The following is a 20,936-nucleotide window of genomic DNA, read 5'->3' on the forward strand; positions in this document are numbered from 1 at the left end:
AGAGAAATAAATAAATTCTACTTTGCACAAAACGATACAATTAGTCCCTGTGTTTAATGAGTTTTGTGCGCCCATGATCAGCATCTTTGCCACACCAAGTTGCAAAGTGTACGCAGAGACTTGATATAGAAGGTAACACCCTGCAAGAAAGACCTTAATTTTGGGTGTTTATGTGGATAACAACAAACATAGAAATACTTATTCGATGAATAAGTGCTTTCTTTTGCAATATAAAGATATGTTATCATTCTGGGACAGATAAGATGCAGTGCTAGTCTAGCATGATGAAAACCATTTACATTTTGGGGCTTGTTTTGTTTTTTGTTTGTTTTTTTGTGATATCCATGTGCCAGAGCATCATAGAACAGTACAGGCCAAGGATAGTATCGCACCCTGCTCTGTGACTTGACCCTATGAAATTAATTTTCTGTCCTACCAAAAGAAAACAAAATAAAAAATCCAACAACATTAAACTCAGTAATGTACATATCTGGACTTCAAAGTTGGAGGATGTGTGTTGACTGTCTAAAAGTTGAGTTTGATGTAGATCTGGCACCCTGACCTGGTCTGGCAGGTTGGATGGCCTTTGGCTGAAGTATACACAGGAAATCAGCTCTACTGAGCAGAAACATTATCTGTGTTTTTGTGAGTTTGTGCCAAGTCTTACATTTGGTTTAACTAAGGCAACTTATAATTTACATTTTATATACAGTATATATAATTGCACAAGAAAATTATATGCCATGCATTAGTGGATGAGGTTTATTCATTGATAAGTAAATGCAAAACAGCAGCATGACTTAAGACTTTATTGAAATTTTGATTTGGGCATTCTGTGTTGATGTGTAACCTGAGCATTGGTCGCTTAAGCCCTGTTTACACATAGATGGTAAGAGCTCCCGGAAGCGTCCCGGAAGAGTTTTTGGCCATCTTAAGGATCAAACGCCGTTGTTAACGCCGGCACTAGGGGGCGTGGCTTAGTTCCGGCTTTACCGGGAATCGTCGAAAAAATTATTCAACATGTCGAATAATTCCGGGAGCGCTCCCGGAGAATTTGCGTGACGGAGACAACGCTAACAACGGCGTTTGATACTTATTAATCGCTGTTTCATCCTGCCCCTTCCTGAAGTGCCGCACTTTACACCGCTGTAATTGGCAGCCGGCGTTGTATCCCTAATCCACGGCGTGTAAAACGGCGATAGAGCCCACATCGGCGTCCTCAAGGGCGTTTTAACCAGCGACAGAGGCAGCCAAAATGGCGGCGCTAGCAGACAGTACGCCGTTCTAAACGCCACCTCCCGGTTAACGGCGTTCCAAACAGCCGATAGGCGGCGTTCAGTATAAAAACGCTAGCGCTCTGCATGCAGGCCTCTCACTCGCGGCCAGCTCCAGATATTTTTGCAGAGAAGCTCCAGTATGCCTCCTAAAAGAAAATTGGCAGCGGCAAGGACTTACCAAGAGGTCTGGTTCAGAAGCAGAGGGTAGCCCTGTGGTGGAGACGGAGCAACACGTTGAGGAGGGGAAAAAGGAAGGAGAAGAAAAGGCTGAGTATGATCTCCCTCCCCCTGCAGTGACAGAGGCTTCAGCCTATTATACTCTGGGGGCGGTGCCTATATGCAAAAGTTCCTGGAGTAACGCAGGATTTCCCTGGATAAATCCAGCGGTACACAGGGCATTATCGGCGGCAGCAGAACACTGCCGTTCTCACGCGCGTCTTAACCTGCGATTGTAAAGGATAGAACTGGGTATTAACCCCCGTTGCCTGACGTGTGCTGGATGCTACGGCGTCAAAATGCCGCTTTATTCGGCGGTTGTAGCGGCTTTTTATCCGCGTATTTGCGGATAGTACGGCGGCCAAAACGCCGTCGAAATGCTCCGCCCCTTTCCACCGCGAAAACAGCCGGAACTACTGCGAACTTCGGTCTACGTACTGCCCACCGACAAAACCGTCTATGTGTAAACTAGGCATTAAAGCCACAGGCTGCACAAGCTCAATTACCTGCACACTCATAAAACATGACATTAATGGTTTTCATATATTCTTAATGTTTTTTCATTGTAATCTCATCATGCACTGCTGTTGTCTGTCTCAGCTAACCAGTTCCCCCCCAAGCAGCCTTCTTCTTGTTTATCTTCAGTAGGATTGTCATTGTTTACCTCCCGTTAAAAGCCACAATTCTAAGTGCTGTAGAGATTATTGGAGAACGTCGTCGTGTTCCATCTCTATCTCCTCCTCTGTCTGTCTCCTGCTCCCTGCTGTTGTCCACTCACTGCTTGGGTGAGAAGCAGGTTTAGATAAAAGGTGAAGCAGCAGCCTGTGTTCCATCCTGTCAGTGCAGCCAGGAGGAAATGATGCATGCACGCAGAATAGTTTATGTTTAGACCTGTGCATGTAGAGCAAGGGCACTTGCTCTGCATGCTGTCCAACTCTCCCTGCTCCGCCCTCTGCTAAATAATGTCAGTTGGGTTGAGCCAATCAAGAGCTCGGAAACACCAGATTCTGCTGTGGTTGCAGCAGGGTCACACAGAAAACATGCAGGGCAGGTGCCCTCCAGGAGCAGAGCTGGTGACCTCTGATCTGACAGCTGCAGTCGACTTACAGTATGGTCATCATGTTTTTAGACTAACACTTGTTTTATTGTCATTCAGTAAAAACATCACAGATGCTGTCACAGAACAAAATATCGATGTACTCCATGAATAAATAAAAAGACAGAATAAAAGCAAAGAATAAAAATCCAAGGTGTGTGATTGTGATAAATTGGGTTTGAAGAAAAAAAAAAGTATACACAGCATACAATAAATAAATAAAGGATACAGGATAGTGCACATATGAAGATGGTACAAGGATAAAGTTGCTACCAGATGCTACAGTGTATTCTATATCCTACATTCTATATTGCACAGTTCTATCGATTTGTATTTAACTGTCTTATGGCAGTTAGGTAAAAGCTGTCCGTGAATTTGTGTGTTTTGCACCTAAGGTGTCTACCTGAGAGCAGGAGGGAAAACAGTTTGTTAAAGGGATGTGAAGTATCCCTGATTATCCTTCTTGTCCTGGACAAGTAGTGCTGTTCTGCCAGTTCACCAATGATTGGCAGCCTGGTCCTAATAATCTTCTCTGCTGCCCTCACAACCCTCTCCAATGCCTTCCTGTCTGCAAGGCTGCTACTTTAATGCCACAGAGAGATTCTACTGGTTAGAACACTCTCTACTGTTCCTCTATAGAAGGAGGTGAGGACAGGCAGGCTGAGATGGGCACTTTTTAACCTGTGGAGAAAGTGCAGACGCTGCTTGGCCTTTTTAACCAAAGAGTGTAAAGTAAGGTGTTTGTGTTTATTTGACAGTACCTTGACGAGGACGGTGACGCTTCCAGGTGACGAAGAACCGCTGGGTATCCATGTGGTCCCTTACTGCTCCTCACTCAGTGGACGGTAAGCATGCGCACACACACACACACACACACACACACACACACACACACACACACACACACACACACACACACACACACACACACACACACACACACACACACACACACACACACACACACACAGAGTGTATAATGTTACTACAAGATCTAGCCACACTGTATTTGCACTGTATCACTATCAGACATTGTTAAAGCTACAGTGTGGAGGATTTCAGGGTGTGTATTAGTAGAAACAGAATATAGCATACACAACCATGTGTTCATTAATGTGTAATTACCTGCAACAACCAATCTGTCTTTTCATAAGCTTACAATAAGCCCTTCATTTCTACATAGGAGCGGCTCCCTCATGGAGGCCCCCATGTTGCATTGCCATGTTGCCAAAGTAACCCAAAAGGAACATAATTACTCAGTCTTTCGCATTTTGTAGCACTGCCTGCAGAGTGAAGTAAAAAGAAGAGTACTCGGTGGTTGTTCCCATATACACTGTTTACTTGTTGTTAGTGCAGGCTAACAAGTTTGAAAATCCTCACTTTTGTGAAATAGGGGATCACACGAGAAAGCAGGAGAGCATGAAGCGCCGTCAGTCATGGCTGGTGACTGTATAATATGATCTGCAACCTCACCACGACATGACACTAGATCCTACATACTGTAGCTTTAATGAAAATATCGCAATGTTGACTTATAAATTTGTAATAATCTGAAACCTTTTTCTTTTCAACACAACTCTCAAAATTCGCATTGTCAGCTAAGTTTTTCTTTTAACTTGAGAATTTCCATTCTCTCAAGAATGGCCTGATTTTTTTTTTTTTCTTCAAAATAAGAGTAACAAATATCGATCCCCCCCCCCCCCCCCCCCCCCCCCCCACCCCGCCCCAGTTTTACCAAGCTATTACCACGCTGCATAGTGTGTTAGTGCCTTAAAGGGGAAGTTTGACCAAAATGAGCTATATTAGACATTTTGGGGGTCATGTTTTCACTCAGACAAAAAAAGAACCCTATTTTACACAGTTTATTATTATTATTAATGGACATGTGATTTTTCACTATGTACAGTGCATCCGGAAAGTATTCACAATGCTTCACTTTTTACACATTTTATGTTACAGTCTTATTCCAGAATGGAGTAAATTCATTGTTCCCCTCAAAATTCTACTCACAACACCCCATAATGACAACAAGAATTTTATTTTATTTTGTATTTATTTTTGCAGATTCATAAAAAAAAAAAAAAAAAAAAGAAGAAATCACGTGTACGTAAGTATTCACACCTCTCTGGTCTCCTCAGACCAGAGAGTTTTGCTTCTTGTGGTCTGAGAGTCCTCCAGGTGCTTTTTGGCAAACTCCAGGCAGGCTGCCATGTGTGTTTTACTAAGGAGTGACTTTCATCTGGCCATTCTACCATACAGGCCTGATTGGTGGATTGCTGCAGAGATGGTTGTCCTTTTCAAAGGTTCTCCTCTCTCTACAGAGGAATGTTGGAGTTCTGACAGACTGACCATCGGGTTCTTGGTTACCTCTCTGAGGTCACCAAGATTGCTCCCCTGATCACTCAGTTTAGACGGGTGGCCAGCTCTACGAAAAGTCCCGGTGGATCCAAACTTCTTCTATTTACAGATGATGGAGGCCACTGTGTTCACTGGGACTTTCAAAGCAGCAAAATTGTTTCTGTTCCCTTCCCCAGATTTGTGCCTTGAGACAATCCTGTCTCTGAGGTCTACAGACAATTCCTTTGACTTCATGCTTGGTTTGTGCTCTGACATGCACTGACAACTGCGGGACCTTATATGTAGACAGGTGTGTGCCTTTTCAAATCATGTCCACTCAACTGAAATTACCACTGGTGGACTCCAGTTAAGCTGTAGAAACATCTCAAGTATGATCAATGGAAACAGGAGGGGCTCAATGTTAAGCTTCATGACAAAAACTGTGAATACTTGTGTACATGTGATTTCTTAGTTTTCTTTTTTAAATTTTTAATAAATTTGTGAAAATATTTACAATTAAAAAAATTTCACATTGTCATTATAGGGTATTTATTGTATGTAGAATTCTGAGGAAAACATTTCATCTATTTTGGAATAAGGCTGTAACATAAAAAATGTGGTAAAAATGAAGTGCTTTGAATACTTTCTGGATGCAGTGTAAGTTGCACAACAGTATGTCGCTAGACCTCGCAAACTCATAAAAACCCACTATCTATACTTCAGAAAATTCTGTAAATCACTGCATTATTGATTTACAATGCAAACAGCATCATGGGCTAAAAGACCTATTTTTGTAATGGCATGGGGCAAGTCATACACTCTCTTAGTAAGCCACATCTTGTCACCACTATATAGATGAAAATGTCAAGAAAAGTGTCAGGTAGCACTGAGAAAATCCATATAAAGGTAAACATGCATGTTTAAATGTATATAAACTTTATACAATGACAAATTATACGGTTAGTTACTCTCCACAGGGTTTAAAAGTTGACTATCGATGAGTAGGTGTGTCGCCACACACTTCACAATACATTTTTGTGTATTCAGTGGTGACAAGAAGCGGTTTAATTAAGTTCAGTTTATTTATATGTTACCAAGTCAGCATAAGTTACTTACAATAAGACGGTTCTTAGGTTTTTAATTATTATTGCTGTTGCAACATACTGTGTTCATTGAAATCAAGCTGTAATATTCCATCACATCACATAGTGATGGGTGTCAAAGTGTGTGTGTGTGTGTGTGTGTGTGTGTATATATATATATATATATATATATATATATATATATATATACTCAACAAAAATATAAACGCAACACTTTTGGTTTTGCTCCCATTTTGTATGAGATGAACTCAAAGATCTAAAACTTTTTCCACATACACAATATCACCATTTCCCTCAAATATTGTTCACAAACCAGTCTAAATCTGTGATACTGAGCACTTCTCCTTTGCTGAGATAATCCATCCCACCTCACAGGTGTGCCATATCAAGATGCTGATTAGACACCATGATTAATGCACAGGTGTGCCTTAGACTGCCCACAATAAAAGGCCACTCTGAAAAGTGCAGTTTTATCACACAGCACAATGCCACAGATGTCGCAAGATTTGATGGAGCGTGCAATTGGCATGCTGACAGCAGGAATGTCAACCAGAGCTGTTGCTCATGTATTGAATGTTCATTTCTCTACCATAAGCCGTCTCCAAAGGCATTTCAGAGAATTTGGCAATACATCCAACCAGCCTCACAACCGCAGACCACGTGTAACCACACCAGCCCAGGACCTCCACATCCAGCATGTTCACCTCCAAGATCGTCTGAGACCAGCCACTCGGACAGCTGCTGAAACAATCGGTTTGCATAACCAAAGAATTTCTGCACAAACTGTCAGAAACCGTCTCAGGGAAGCTCATCTGCATGCTCGTCGTCCTCATCGGGGTCTCGACCTGACTCCAGTTCGTCGTCGTAACCGACTTGAGTGAGCAAATGCTCACATTCGCTGGCGTTTGGCACATTGGAGAGGTGTTCTCTTCACGGATGAATCCCGGTTCACACTGTTCAGGGCAGATGGCAGACAGCGTGTGTGGCATAGTGTGGGTGAGCGGTTTTCTGATGTCAATGTTGTGGATCGAGTGGCCCATGGTGGCGGTGGGGTTATGGTATGGGCAGGCGTCTCTTATGGACGAAGAACACAGGTGCATTTTATTGATGGCATTTTGAATGCACAGAGATACCGTGACGAGATCCTGAGGCCCATTGTTGTGCCATACATCCAAGAACATCACCTCATGTTGCAGCAGGATAATGCACGGCCCCATGTTGCAAGGATCTGTACACAATTCTTGGAAGCTGAAAATGTCCCAGTTCTTGCATGGCCGGCATACTCACCGGACAGGTCACCCATTGAGCATGTTTGGGATGCTCTGGACCGGCGTATACGACAGCGTGTACCAGTTCCTGCCAATATCCAGCAACTTCGCACAGCCAATGAAGAGGAACGGACCAACATTCCACAGTCTACAATTGACAACCTGATCAACTCTATGCGAAGGAGATGTGTTGCACTGCATGAGGCAAATGGTGGTCACACCAGATACTGACTGGTATCCCCCCCAATAAAACAAAACTGCACCTTTCAGAGTGGCCTTTTATTGTGGGCAGTCTAAGGCACACCTGTGCACTAATCATGGTGTCTAATCAGCATCTTGATATGGCACACCTGTGAGGTGGGATGGATTATCTCAGCAAAGGAGAAGTGCTCACTATCACAGATTTCGACTGGTTTGTCAACAATATTTGAGGGAAATGGTGATACTGTGTATGTGGAAAAAGTTTTAGATCTTTGAGTTCATCTCATACAAAATGGGAGCAAAACCAAAAGTGTTGCATTTATATTTTTGTTGAGTATATATATCAGCATGTAATCATTTATGTTCACCTTCATGAGTGCAATTTGTGTTTTCCTTCATAGGCCCCTGGGCCTCTACATTAAGGGAATTGAGGCGAACAGTCGCTCCAAGAGGGACAATCTCTTCCAAGAGGACGAGTGTATTGTCCAGATCAATGACACACCCCTCCACGACAAGACCTTTGCACAGTAAGTGCACTTACAAAGTACAGTCAATGTACAGTCAGTATGTACAAGGAAGTTCCTCTTTCATGGTACAATCCGAAAACTATATTTCAGTCTGAAATCCGTGTCTGCCACAGGCATGAGGGAGTGAAATTAAAAAGTAAACTTCCTGTGTGACCACTCTTTTAAAAAGTTAATATTGCTGAACACACACGACGGCTGTTGTCATTAAAGTGCATTCAAGTTTATTTTGCCACATGAGCTCACAACCATAAAATAGTGATTAGGACAACCACAGGAATTACAGCTCCCACGCTTGACAGGTTATATTTATCAGCCAGGATCAAATTACTGTTTTTATTCAGCTCTCTTAAAACAGAAACAGAAAATTATCTAAATCAAAGCTGTGTTTGGAGCACAGCACAAAATAAAGATTTAAATGGGGCAAAATCAGTGGTTTCATCCCAAACTGATGCGTTCCAGGTAGACGCAGTCCAAAAGTGTGAAGATTGCACAGTTTACAGGAGCTGTAATAAAAGGGACCAGATTAACCTGTTTTGACTAGTTTGGCATGAATATGTGTCTTTCTTGGACAAACACACCTGTTCATACATACATATACACAGTGGTGGGCACAGATAACCAAAAAATTAACTTCGATAACAGATAATCAGATAACTGAAATGTTATCTTCGATAAAGATAAAACAATAAACCACCCAAATATGTATCGGAAGTTAAAGATAACCGATAAATTCCAATATTATCTCTGGCACATTTACAACTATGAGGTCTATTAGAAAAGTATCCGACCTTATTATTTTTTTCAAAAACCATATGGATTTGAATCACGTGTGATTACATCAGACATGCTTGAACCCTCGTGGGCATGCGAGAGTTTTTTCACGCCTGTCGGTTACGTCATTCGCCTGTGGGCAGTCTTTGAGTGAGGAGTGGCCCACCCTCTCGTCGATTTTTTTTCATTGTTTAGGAATGGCTCAGAGACTGCTGCTTTGTTTGATCAAAATTTTTTCAAAAACTGTAAGGCACAACTGAGTGGACACCATTTGATAAATTCAGCTGGTTTTCGGTAAAAATTTTAATGGCTGATGAGAGATTTTGGTCTGTAACTGTCGCTTTAAGGACGGCCCACGGCGCCTGACGGCGATCTGCGCTTCGAGGTGGCAGCGTCTCGCCATTTCAAGTTGAAAACTTCCACATTTCAGGCTCTGTTAACCCAGTAAGTCGTCAGAGAACAGAGAACTTTCAGAAGAAGTCGACATGAGGAGTTTATTCGGACATTCCATTGTTAACGGACATTTTGTAATGAAAGAACGTGCGGGCAGAGTCGCATGTCGGGCCGGACCCGACTGCGGGGGGTCGCGACAGGAAAAACACCTCCGTTGGAAACCTTAACGGGCAAGTTGGAACATGCCCAAGCTGTTAAACAATTTCTCAGTTACTCACTTGTTGAAAGCCATCAAAAGCCGCCTGAATTTTACAAATGGTTTTCAACACGGAGGTGTTTTTCCTGTCGCGGCGCACACAGATTCACCGAGTCGTCACGGAAACGACTCGGCGAATTTGCGCGCACGTCTTTCATTAAAAAAAATGTCCGCATAAAGTCCTCATGCCGGCCTCTTCTGAATCTTCTCTGTTCTCTCACGACGTCCTGGGTGAATTAAGCCTTAAATTAGGATGTTTTCAGGTCGAAACAGGCCAACGACGGCGCCTGGAAGCGCTGCAGGACGTCCCGGTCTGTGGGAAGTCCTTACACCGACAGAAACGCCCCATAATCTCTCATCAGCCGTTAAACTTTTCACCGAAAACCAGCTTAATTTCTCGAATAGTATCCACTCGGATATTCCTCACAGATCCAGAAAAAATTTTGATAAAGCAACGCGCGCCGTCTGGAGCAGCGTGTGAAACAAAGGAATTCAGCCGATGTGGGCGGGACCACATCTCACTCAGGCTGCCCACAGGGAAATGACGTCGCCGACACGCGTGGAAAAACTCACGCATGTAAAACTCACGCATGTGCACGAGGGTTCAAGCATGATTGCTGTAATCGCATTTCAGTCAAATCCATATAGTTTTTTTTTTGTTTTATAAAACTGCCAGTTAGTTTTATAAGATACCTCGTACTAGTAAAACAAATTTAATAGCTTCTAGTAATATTAAAAATAACATCAGACCCAAACAATGAGACCACACTTTTTTCTTTCAACATTCTGCCCCCTGCTGGAAGCTCTTGTTTACTACAGCGCTCCCAGTACAGAGGCACCCGAGAGCAGGCATAAAGCCAGCTCTCTATCAATTATAACACTCCGGTCAGTCGGAGGTCTTGAAAAATAAAGTCATGCTGAGTTATGGTTTTGATTTATAAATAACATTAATGCCGATAGAACATGAACTGATTTTAAATTTTAAAAATGCTTGTCGCTGTTCGGCTTTGTTTAGTTTGTTTATCGGTTTAAAAGTTATCGGACAAAAATTAATCGGAAGATAATTGGTCCGGTAATGGTTTTTAAAGTTATCTAAAAAGATGATCCGATAATGAAAACATTATCTTCGATAATTATCTGTTATCGGATTATCGGAAGTGTGCCCACCACTGCATATACATACACCTTCAACTACTTATCTGGGATCGGGTCACGGGGGCAACAGCTCCAACAGAGGACCCCAAACTTCCCTTTCTCTGACCACATTAACCACCTCTGACTGGGGATCCCGAGGTGTTCCCAGTCCAGTGTGGAGACATAATCCCTCCACCTCGTCCTGGGTCTTCTCCGGGATCTCCTCCCAGCTGGACACATATTCATTTATACAAATATTTCATTCAACAAACGTTTTTGGAACAACATCAAAATGCACACTTGGAGCATATGAAACATTCATGAAATTGACCTGATCAGTTTTTCAGCCTTTTTTTTCAAATCTGGACATTAAAAATAAAGTATGCACAATACTACACCAGATACCTGTAGAACACATCCATAGGGGATGCTATGTGAGAAAAAACTGCCAAACATCCCTCTAAACACGCACACATAACTATTAACAGGTAAGAATCAACAATCAATTTTAAAGGAATAAATATGACTACATTAATACACAGACCCCTGAATGGATCTAAATGTACTTTGAACCAATCACAGCTTTGACTTTATCTTGATCAGTCAGTTGCGTTAATCTTGCTTCACTGCTGCTTTTGCATATTCAAACTCTTTTAAAAGTTTAAGACTGGTTACTGGAACATTAACTTTATGAGGTTAAAAACAAAATCACCGTGTCCAATAGTGGTGGGCGGTATAACCGTCAGATGTACCTGCTTCAACTTTTTGTTCGGTTCATAGTTTTTGAATGGCTTCATACTGGTTCTGACGGGAATGTTGTGCTTTGCCAGTTTCTTCTTATTGGCTTCTTCTGTGCTGCAGTTTCTGCTGCTGTTTGTTTTGTGGCCCCCCGGTGGTGAACAGAAGGTGAGCGGAGGTAGCATCATTGTTCTACAACACAGTAGAGGGAAAAACTGAAGAAGGCCCCCGTTTTTTCCTAAATATGCATTTGAAGCCAAGCAGTCCTACTCTTGGCTTATTATAATTTATGACTGAAAATGAATGTCTGCAGTAAACAAAGAGTTTCACTGGATTTCATTGTGGAGCAAAAAATCAAATCACCTCAAATTGACGGTTCCATAATAAAAAGCATCATTCCTGAATCATGTTATCGCTCGTGTATGTAGATATGTATCTGATGGTTTTATTAGGCAGAGCTGCATTTATTTCTCTAATATGTAAAAGTAAAACTTTGCGGCCCTCCTACTGTACCTTTGCAGCCCTCAGATGGACTGTGGCCCACGGTTTGGGAATGGGTAATGTGGAAGTTTTAAATCTATACTGTGGGGAAAAATGATGTGGAATGATTTATGGATTTCTTTTAATGTTTAGTTGCACTTAGAATATAAAAAAAATTAAATAAGCATGAATCGGTGGCCAAATGGGTCTAAACCAAATGTAGATTTAACCAGCTGAGACTCAGGGCGGCTGTTTGTTTCAGTTTACCAGCTTTGTTCACTGACTGACAGGTGAGATTCAGCTGTTGGTTTGAGCGCTGTTGTGTGGACAGATGGATATTTTTACAAAAACAACACAGTGTGTGTTGTTTTCGCATGTAAACGCCCTGAAAAACACATAAAAACCTCATTTAGCCTTTTTTGGAGGATGCATTTTGTGTTTGTGTCCTCTGTCAGATGAAGACAAATCTTCCCCATTTTCCAGCTGCCTTATCTCACACCACATCTCCTCTCACAAGTAACTCCTTCTCTCTCTCCTCATTTTGTTCTTTTTGCTTTTGTTCTTTCTAGCATGCACACACCTGAAGCATTCCATGTCTCTCTTGCTCTCCATTTTCTGCGTCTTTTCCACCGTGGCTGAATAGATCCATTTAACTGCGTCTCTGTGTTGTCCAAATGTTGGGCTGGTAGTTGTCCATTAACGCTGCAGAAGCAGGTTCCATCTGATCCAGACTGCAGTGTCCCAACTCAGCTGGTAGAGTCACAATGTGCCAGATTCAAATTGAAAACAGGCCATCTAGTCCATGAGCAGTCATGAATTTTGACCTAATCAGTGCCACTTAAGGGGGAAAAAAAATGGCACTTAGTATAAAGCCTCAGTGGCCTACACAAAAATGTATGATAGCCATCCCAGGGTGGAAGCTGTAGCCAGGTAGGGGTCATTGAAGAGGTCAAACGTTTAAAATGCTCCAATCATGTTGAAAACTATATCACATTATTTGTCTGATCATAATAATTCCAAAAAGGTATAGTTTGGACTATCTATGATGGAATTTTCTGGAGTTATGGGGTAAAAACAGCAAAAATAGTGACAAAGGTCAATTTCACTTTGTACAAGGGTCATAAGTTAAAGTTGCTCCAATTTCATCAAAAAATGATGCAAATTATTGGTTGAAATAAAAGGATCAATACATTGAATAGTTTTGACTGTGTTGAATGCTTTATCTCCAAAGTAAAGGTCAAACAAGGTAAACATCCATTGAATTTTATGACATGACATGTTACCCTGTAACATGATAACTAAGCATGACAGATGGTGCAAACTATTCCTTTTTAGAACCCTGTTAACCCAAACAATAATTTGCATAATTTTTTTTACTGAAATTGGAGCAACTTTAATATTTGACCCCTGTACAAACTGAAATTGACCTTTGTCACCATTTTTGCTGTTTTGACCCCATAACTCCAGAACTTTCCGTCATAGATAGTCCAAACTATACCTTTTTGGAATCGTTATGATCAGACAAGTAATGTGATATAGTTTTCAACATGATTGGAGCATTTTAAAAGTTTGATCTCTCTGTAATTCTTCATTGACCCCTACCTGGCTACATACACTTTGTGTAGGCCATGATACACTGAGGCTGGATTCTAAGTGTCGTTTTTTCCCCTTAAGTGGTACCAAAAACCCGCTTGATCCATGGACTAAAAACAGTTTCCCGCTCCGCTCCATGTTGGATCTGTACGTGTATCTTTGACAGAAACTGTGTCGAGCTTCACAAAGAGCACGAGTGCTATATGGTGCATTTCCACTTCGTAATACCTGCTCAGCTTCAACCTACTCGCTTTTTTCGGTTTTCAGCTGCCGGGCTTTGGACCTGGGACCTGGCACCTGGTCCTGTTTTTGGTATGGCCTCCGTCACCATTTCAAGTGAGATGAGGTGACACCTCCTGATTGTTCAGAGAGAATCTCCACTGTCACCGTGTTCATCAGTGTATGAGACTAGATGTCATGGTAGGGCAGCTGTAGTGTTCTTCTGTCCCAAAAAGGCAGCTGTTCCCCAATCTTCATATATATTTTTAGTTGCATCAGGAAGGGCATCCAGTGTAAAATTTGTGTCATCATGTAGATCCATGTGGCTTCTGCCGTGGCAGACCATAGCAACATCAGCAGCAGCCAAATGAAATCCTACTGAAGTGTCCAAAATGCAAAAAGTATCTAATTTTTAAATCTCTCATCAGATACTGTGCAGGGAATTAAAATCAGGTTATGCTGGTGATTTAAAATGGAAAGCAAGCACTAATAAATTATTAGAAAATGCATCTACATGAATGGATAAAAAGAAAATGATACAAAATTAGCAAAAATTTGTCAAAGCGACTGTGATGATTTTTTTTTTCCAGATTTTTTTTTTTCCCCCCCACAATGATTTCTTCCCATGCAATTTGGATCAGGTAGTGATATATTTATATTTAAAAGATTGCCGTTGTCAACGGCTTTATTCAAATGGTATAAATTTTCCTCCTGCGTACCAAAATGCTCATAAAGGAGAAAATTTAAACAATTAGGAATGTATTATGAGTAATCTGAGGCATGTAGATGATCTGAGTTTAATTTAGTTTTATAAAATGAACAAAATGTTGATGCAAAATTGGAACATTGTATGATTGGCTAAAAATTTGATTGTATTTGATCATCTCAAGAATGCTTGATGTTATTTGTGACTGTTTTATAAAATTCTTTAAGAAAAAAAAAAAAATCTGCTCTCCTAAAGATGACTTCACGTTCTTTCACTAGGTCTCAGGAGATTTTCCGTCAGGCCATGGCCCATTCAAAGGTGTGTCTGGAAGTCCTCCCCGTGGCCATCAAACCACGCTACGAGAAGAGCCTGATAAGTCACCTGTTCACTGCCGACGGCAATAATTCAAGAACCAAGAGCCCATTGTTGCTCCATACCAAAGCCGGCTCCCAGCCAGAACTGAGACAAGATTCCATTAACCAAATAGAAGCAAGACAACCTGACATGCATGCCAAGACTGCTCAAACAACTCCAGGGGATCTTCACTCTGACAAAAGCTCCCCCACACCACCAGCGCTGACTGGGTCCCCCTCTTCAACCCCTAGAACCTACAGTCGGAGCCCTCTGGCTGGCAAGAACCCAGTTCTGCCGGGTCTGTCCAGCCTAAGCAACAAGAAGGGTGGGAAGAGAATTAAAATTGATCTCAAGAAAGGTAACTATGAAGAATTCTACTTTTAGGTTTCTAGAATTGAACCTTAAAAAAAGAGTAAAATTAGTAGTGAATATGTAGTAGTTAATGAATAGTTTAAATGTACTAACAAAGTTAGAAAATGTTTTTAAGATAGTTTGTACCATCTCAGATTGTGAACAGTTAGCTGCTTTAACAAGTCCAATGATCAAGTGAAAATTAATGCCTGTCAGTCATATTGTTAATATAAACCATGAAATGCATGTTTTACCCATTCAGGAAAAAAAAAATAGATCTGATCCACACTGGGTTAAGAGATTTGTCTAGCTCGGGACTTACTCATGCAGGTATTTGCCCCTTTCTTCAAATTTTGTACTTTTGTGCTTAACTCTGCTTTCCTCACATACCTTGTTTACATTTATTCCACAAAACTGTCAGAAAGAAGCAATGGAATCTACAGCTGAAAACATTCAAACTTGTTTTTTCCCGAATGCAACATATTCCATTGTAAGAAACAGTTTGCTGCAGTGACTGTGTTGGGTCGGTTCAAGAGACCATCAGCTTTGGAAGTCTTGTCGGTGAGAAGTGGTTTACTGACTTAGACTTTGAGGTTGATGCTGTAATCGTTGTGGAATCAAAGGATGTCATGAGTAAGGAGTTGAGTTTCTCTGTTTGTGGTTGTCTGGGATGAAGAGTAAGATCCTTGCTTTTAATGACCTCCTGGTCTTGGTCTTTTGAAGTCTGTTGGTATGCGGTGAAAGTGTTGAACTTGTAGAGAGATTTATTTATCTCAGCAGTGACATTCATGTGTTTGGATCCCGGGGTTTGGAGATAGAGAGTCTCTTTGGAAGAGCTTATGGAATCACAGGGTTCCCTGGACAGAGGTGTTTGGTGACACTGATACCTTTGCAGGAGAATGAAGATCCAAGTCTTTAAGGTTCTGGTACTTCATGTCTTAATGCATCATTGTGAGACTTGGACATTAACCAAGAGGTATGAGGTCTCTTTTAAGGATCCTTGGGTACCCCTGGAATGACTTTGTGTCTAATGAGTGGTTGCTGAGGGAGACTCAGATGAGGTTTATCACTTGCAAACCTCACATTGACTTGCTTTACGTCAATCACTTCCTATTGCTGTGACTCGACTTTGTTGTAGTGAACTGTTCTGTTTTAGGGCATTGAAAGAGCTGCGGTAACTGAGCTCCATGCACACACCCACACATGCACGTTGTATGTCCTCAAAGAAAGCAAAAGATCCCCGGATAAAAGAGAAGAAGAGATGGGCTCCACACTCTCCAGCTACAGCTCAAAGCCCTATTCACTGCCTTATTGTTGCTTTTTTTTTCTTCTCTGCACATTTTAATCCATTCCATTTTCTTCTCCATTCCATCCATCCTTCATTTTTTTTTTACCTCACTCTTTCTATATCCCTTTCACCTGATGCAAGATCAGAGCAGAGGATATTATCGGGTTGCTAACACCTTTTCCCCTGGCAACAGGCTCTTTTCTCTCTTTGATTGACAGCCAGTGGGGTTTAGGTGCACTAATGTAGGACATGCAGAGGCTTAGCTTGGAGACCAGATAGCATCACTCACTGCCTTTAGCACGCCACGCCGGCTTTGCTGCTCGTGCACGCACACGTGCACCCGGCGAGGCACATTTCACTCATGGCTTGGGGCTTGTGAGGCCGTGACAAAGAGAGAGGGCGGAGGCTCAGGGGGTTGATGGCTCATTCTTGTGTGTGCGTGTGTGTGTGTGTGTGTCTGTGATCCCTGAAATACACACACTTGTAAATATACACACACACAGATAAATGTAGACTCAAACACACCAGGAAAATCTTCAGGAAATCGCCACTGCATCCCCAGAGAGGGGAGCTAGAGAAGGCAATAATATCTCTGGGGTTCCTCTCCATCTCTCCCTCCCGCCCTCTCCTACCTTCCATCTTTTCCCTCGACCTCCCTTCATCAGCCACCGTTCGGCCTGCTCACACGTGAAATTAAAGGCAGAGTCTGTCTAATCCGGCTCGGAGCGCAGGCTTCTCGTACCAGCTCAGAGGCTGAACCCAGCAACAAACTCCCCGGCGAAAAACAGCCACTTAAGTCATAGTTAATGTGGAGGAATGAGCTAAAATCACCACCAGGAGAGGATGAGCGGGAAGAGATGCAAACATCTGATGCAGGCAGAGAAGAACAGTGACAGAAATTGTAAACTTCATTTAAAGGTGTGGCACCTTTTAAATTTTCCACAGAATTAATAAAATGTAGTGGTTATAAAGTAACTTTTATTTCTGTTATTGTATCACAAAATTACAACTAATTATTTCTGGGTGATTTTTTTGACAAATATAGTGAATTTGCTGTTTGAGGGCTTTTTTTTTTGACACATGGATGAAGGAGGACATGCACAAGGTTCAAAGTTCATGCTGCCTTTGATGGGAACAAGGAACTGGAATTTCTGACTTCACTCCGACACTTCCAACACAGGAAAAATTCACATTGCAACTGTAATTATGTTAGTATCAACAATTGACATGGCGGACCTGGTGTGTCTTGTCTTTCCTGTCTCGATGGTTATTCATTAAAAACCCTTCATGTGAAATATTGACCAGATTTTATCCAAAATTTACTCAGCGATCTCCTGTGACCTATGATTTACTGTATGTGCACAGTGCAACCCCCTGGGAGTGCTGCGCACAATTTTACCTAAAGTGGGGGTGGGTGTTGCATGAGCCACTGTGACATCAGTCGGAATGGCCCCACCTCTCCATATACGAGGTATCTTATAAAACTAACCGGCAGTTTTATAAAAAAAAAACCTATATGGATTGAATGACATGCGATTACACCAATCATGCTTGAACCCTCGTGCGCATGCGTGAGTTTTTTCACTGTGTCGGTGACGCCATTTCCCTGTGGGCGGGCCTTGAGTGAGATGTGGTCCCACCCTCTCGGCTGAATCCTTTGTTTGACACGCTGCTCGAGACGGCGCGCGTTGCTTTATCAAACTTTTTTCTGGACCTGTGAGGAATATCCGAGTGGACAGTATTCGAGAAATTCAGCTGGTTTCGGTGAAAAGTTTAACGGCTGATGACAGATTATGGGGTGTTTCTGTCGCTGTAAGGACTTCCCACGGTGCGGGACGTCATGCAGCGCTTCCAGGTGCTGTTGTCGGCCTGTTTCGACCTAAAAACATCCTAATTTAAGGCTCTGTTGACCCAGGATGTCGTGAGAGAACAGAGAAGATTCAGAAGAGGCCGGCATGAGGAATTTATGCGGACATTCCACTGTTTAAGGACATTTTTTAATGAAATACGTGCGCGCAAATTCACCGAGTCGTTTCCGTGACGACTCGGTAAATCTGTGTGCGACGCGACAGGAAAAACACCTCCGTGTTGAAAACTATTTGTAAAATTCAGGCGGCTTTTGATGGGTTTCAACAAGTGAGTAACTGAGAAAATTGTTAACATCTTGGGCATGTTCCAACTTGCCTGTTAAGGTTTCCAACGGAGGTGTTTTCCTGTCCGCGACCCCCACCGCGGTCGGGTCCGGCCCAACATGCGACTCTTCCCGCACGTTCTTTCATTACAAAATGTCCGTTAACAATGGAATGTCCTAATAAACTCCTCATGCCGACTTCTTCTGAAAGTTCTCTGTTCTCTGACGACTTACTGGGTCAACAGAGCCTGAAATGTGGAAGTTTTCAACTTGAAACGGCGAGACGCTGCCGCCTCGAAGCGCAGATCGCCGTCAGGCACCGTGGGCCGTCCTTACGGCGATACTACCAGACCAAAATCTCTCATCAGCCGTTAAAATTTTTACCGAAAACCAGCTGAATTTATCGAATGGTGTCCACTCAGTTGTGCCTTACAGTTTTGAAAAAACTTTGATCAAACAAAGCAGCAGTCTCTGAGCCATTCCTAAACAATGAAAAAACCAACGAGAGGGTGGGCCACTCCTCACTCAGACTGCCTACAGGCAAATGACGTAACCGACAGGCGTGAAAAAACTCTCGCATGCCCACGAGGGTTCAAGCATGTCCTGATGTAATCTCACGTGATTCAAATCCATATGGTTTTGAAAAAATAATAAGGTCGGATATTTTTCTAATAGACCTCGTATGTCAGTAAAATGTCTGATTATGTGTTGGGCTTCAGATCAGAGGATCTTCGGTTCAAATCACTAAGGGCTCTTGGGCAAGGTCCTTAATCCATAGTTGCTCCCGATGTGCAGTGAGTACCTTGTACGGCAGTACCCTGACATCGGGGTGAATGTGAGGCATTGATGTGTAAAGCGCTTTGAGCGTCAGATGCAGATGGAAAAGCGCTATACAAATGCAGTCCATTTACCATTTATAAGTCACCCATTTAGTGCCAGACAGTGTCAGATTTGTTCCACCTTGTCCACAACTGCCGTACTGCAAACTCTCACATTGACATCATTGTCATGCGACTGCTGGTACCATCGCACGCTGATGATCACAGGTAAGACTCAGAAGTGATGAAAAAATCGCAGTGAAAAGTCAGTTTTTTTTGCTTTTTACGATGTGTTGGGGTCATGAAATTAATTTAAGGTGGGTGTTTAACCAACTTTCATTAAAAGAAAAGGGTTGGGGGTTGGTGGTGCTCGAGAAAGTGAGTCCTACAGTGTGTCATGGTGTCTTATAGCAGTTTTTAGCTGTGTGGTTAAAATTTTAAATTTTTTTCCCCCTTCCTCAGACAAGGTGAATTTTGAACACATTGCCATATAAGATTAAGACGTTATATAAATCCTAAGAAATAAAATCATAGTGGTGCTGAATAAAAGAATTTGAATTACAAAACAATGCTAAGGGACTACACTTTGAAATGAAATTAAAAATGGACAAAATTCATGATTGCAGTGTAAACTGTAACATGCACGGGCTTGTTTCCTCAGGTGCAGAGGGTCTGGGCTTCACCGTGGTCACCCGGGACATGACGGTCCACAACCCCGGACCAATCCTGGTGAAGAACATTCTACCACGAGGTGCTGCAGTCAAAGATGGCCGCCTGCAGCCTGGAGACCGCATCTTAGAGGTAATACAGACCGTTCATAACTGCAGATTGAAGCCTGTGGTTTGTGGGTAATCCACCAACCTTGGATCTGTGTAGGTGAATGGCGTCGACATGACGGGCCGTAGCCAAGAAGAACTCGTGGCCATGCTGCGCAGCACCAGGCAGGGCGAGATGGTGAGCGTTGTGGTGGCCCGGCAGGACGACATCTTTCTGCCTCGAGAACTGGTAAGAGTCTGGGACCTTCACCTAGTCTTATATTTCCACCTGCTGACATATTTTGACATCGTCTCAGTGCATTTCCCATGATGCCGTCTCTGAAAGTTTAACAGTAAAGTACATCATGTGTCAAGGCTGTAAGTCAGGGTTTGAAGTAGATTAGACAGCAGGAAAAAAAATCTGCCAAATGACAACAAAGATGGAACACTTTAAGTAGAAATGGCACCAAAAGCAGAAACACCATTTGTTGGATTTTTTTATGTCAACATTAAATTATATATGAAATATACTCGTGTTCTGAAGTGCTGTGGTTTAGTTTGGTCATGTTTTCGTCAGTGTTCTCTTAAAGGACGCCAGCGAGCATGAGTGTGTGGACTAGAAGTGTTAACCGGTCCAGTCAGCCGTGACTCCAGCTTCAATCGAGTCAAGTCACTTCACTTCCTGTTCTACTCCCGCTGGCCTCATGTTTGGATTACATGAGTGGATCCATGCGGAGTCGCTGTCAGTTCAGTCCTTCAGTCTTTTTCGTTGGTGTCTTTTATAGTACAGCATGCTGCTGTCATTATTTGTCTTAAATTCTGAATGCCAAACTGTCAATATTTTATATTCCCAAATCTCAATGTAGTAGTGCAGTTAGATCAGGAAATAAGGTGCCAAAGTGATCCAGTTTACACTAAGCCAGT

At 42.4% G+C, this 20,936-nt stretch overlaps 1 protein-coding gene across 4 annotated transcripts in view; it reads left to right on the top strand.

Moving 5' to 3' along the window:
- Nucleotides 1–20,936, top strand: part of LOC117516430 (partitioning defective 3 homolog B-like) — a 417,292-nt gene that overhangs the window by 129,653 nt on the left and 266,703 nt on the right. For all 4 annotated transcript variants that reach the window (XM_034177373.1, XM_034177374.1, XM_034177375.1 and 1 more), the window contains exons 6-10: nucleotides 3,348–3,434; nucleotides 7,900–8,025; nucleotides 14,594–15,027; nucleotides 19,919–20,058; nucleotides 20,134–20,262. In XM_034177373.1, the coding sequence (XP_034033264.1) occupies nucleotides 3,348–3,434; nucleotides 7,900–8,025; nucleotides 14,594–15,027; nucleotides 19,919–20,058; nucleotides 20,134–20,262 (916 nt within the window). The remainder of the gene's footprint in view (nucleotides 1–3,347; nucleotides 3,435–7,899; nucleotides 8,026–14,593; nucleotides 15,028–19,918; nucleotides 20,059–20,133; nucleotides 20,263–20,936) is intronic.

This window comes from Thalassophryne amazonica, chromosome 1 (genome assembly GCF_902500255.1).
Source record: "Thalassophryne amazonica chromosome 1, fThaAma1.1, whole genome shotgun sequence".
Classification (NCBI taxonomy): domain Eukaryota; kingdom Metazoa; phylum Chordata; class Actinopteri; order Batrachoidiformes; family Batrachoididae; genus Thalassophryne; species Thalassophryne amazonica.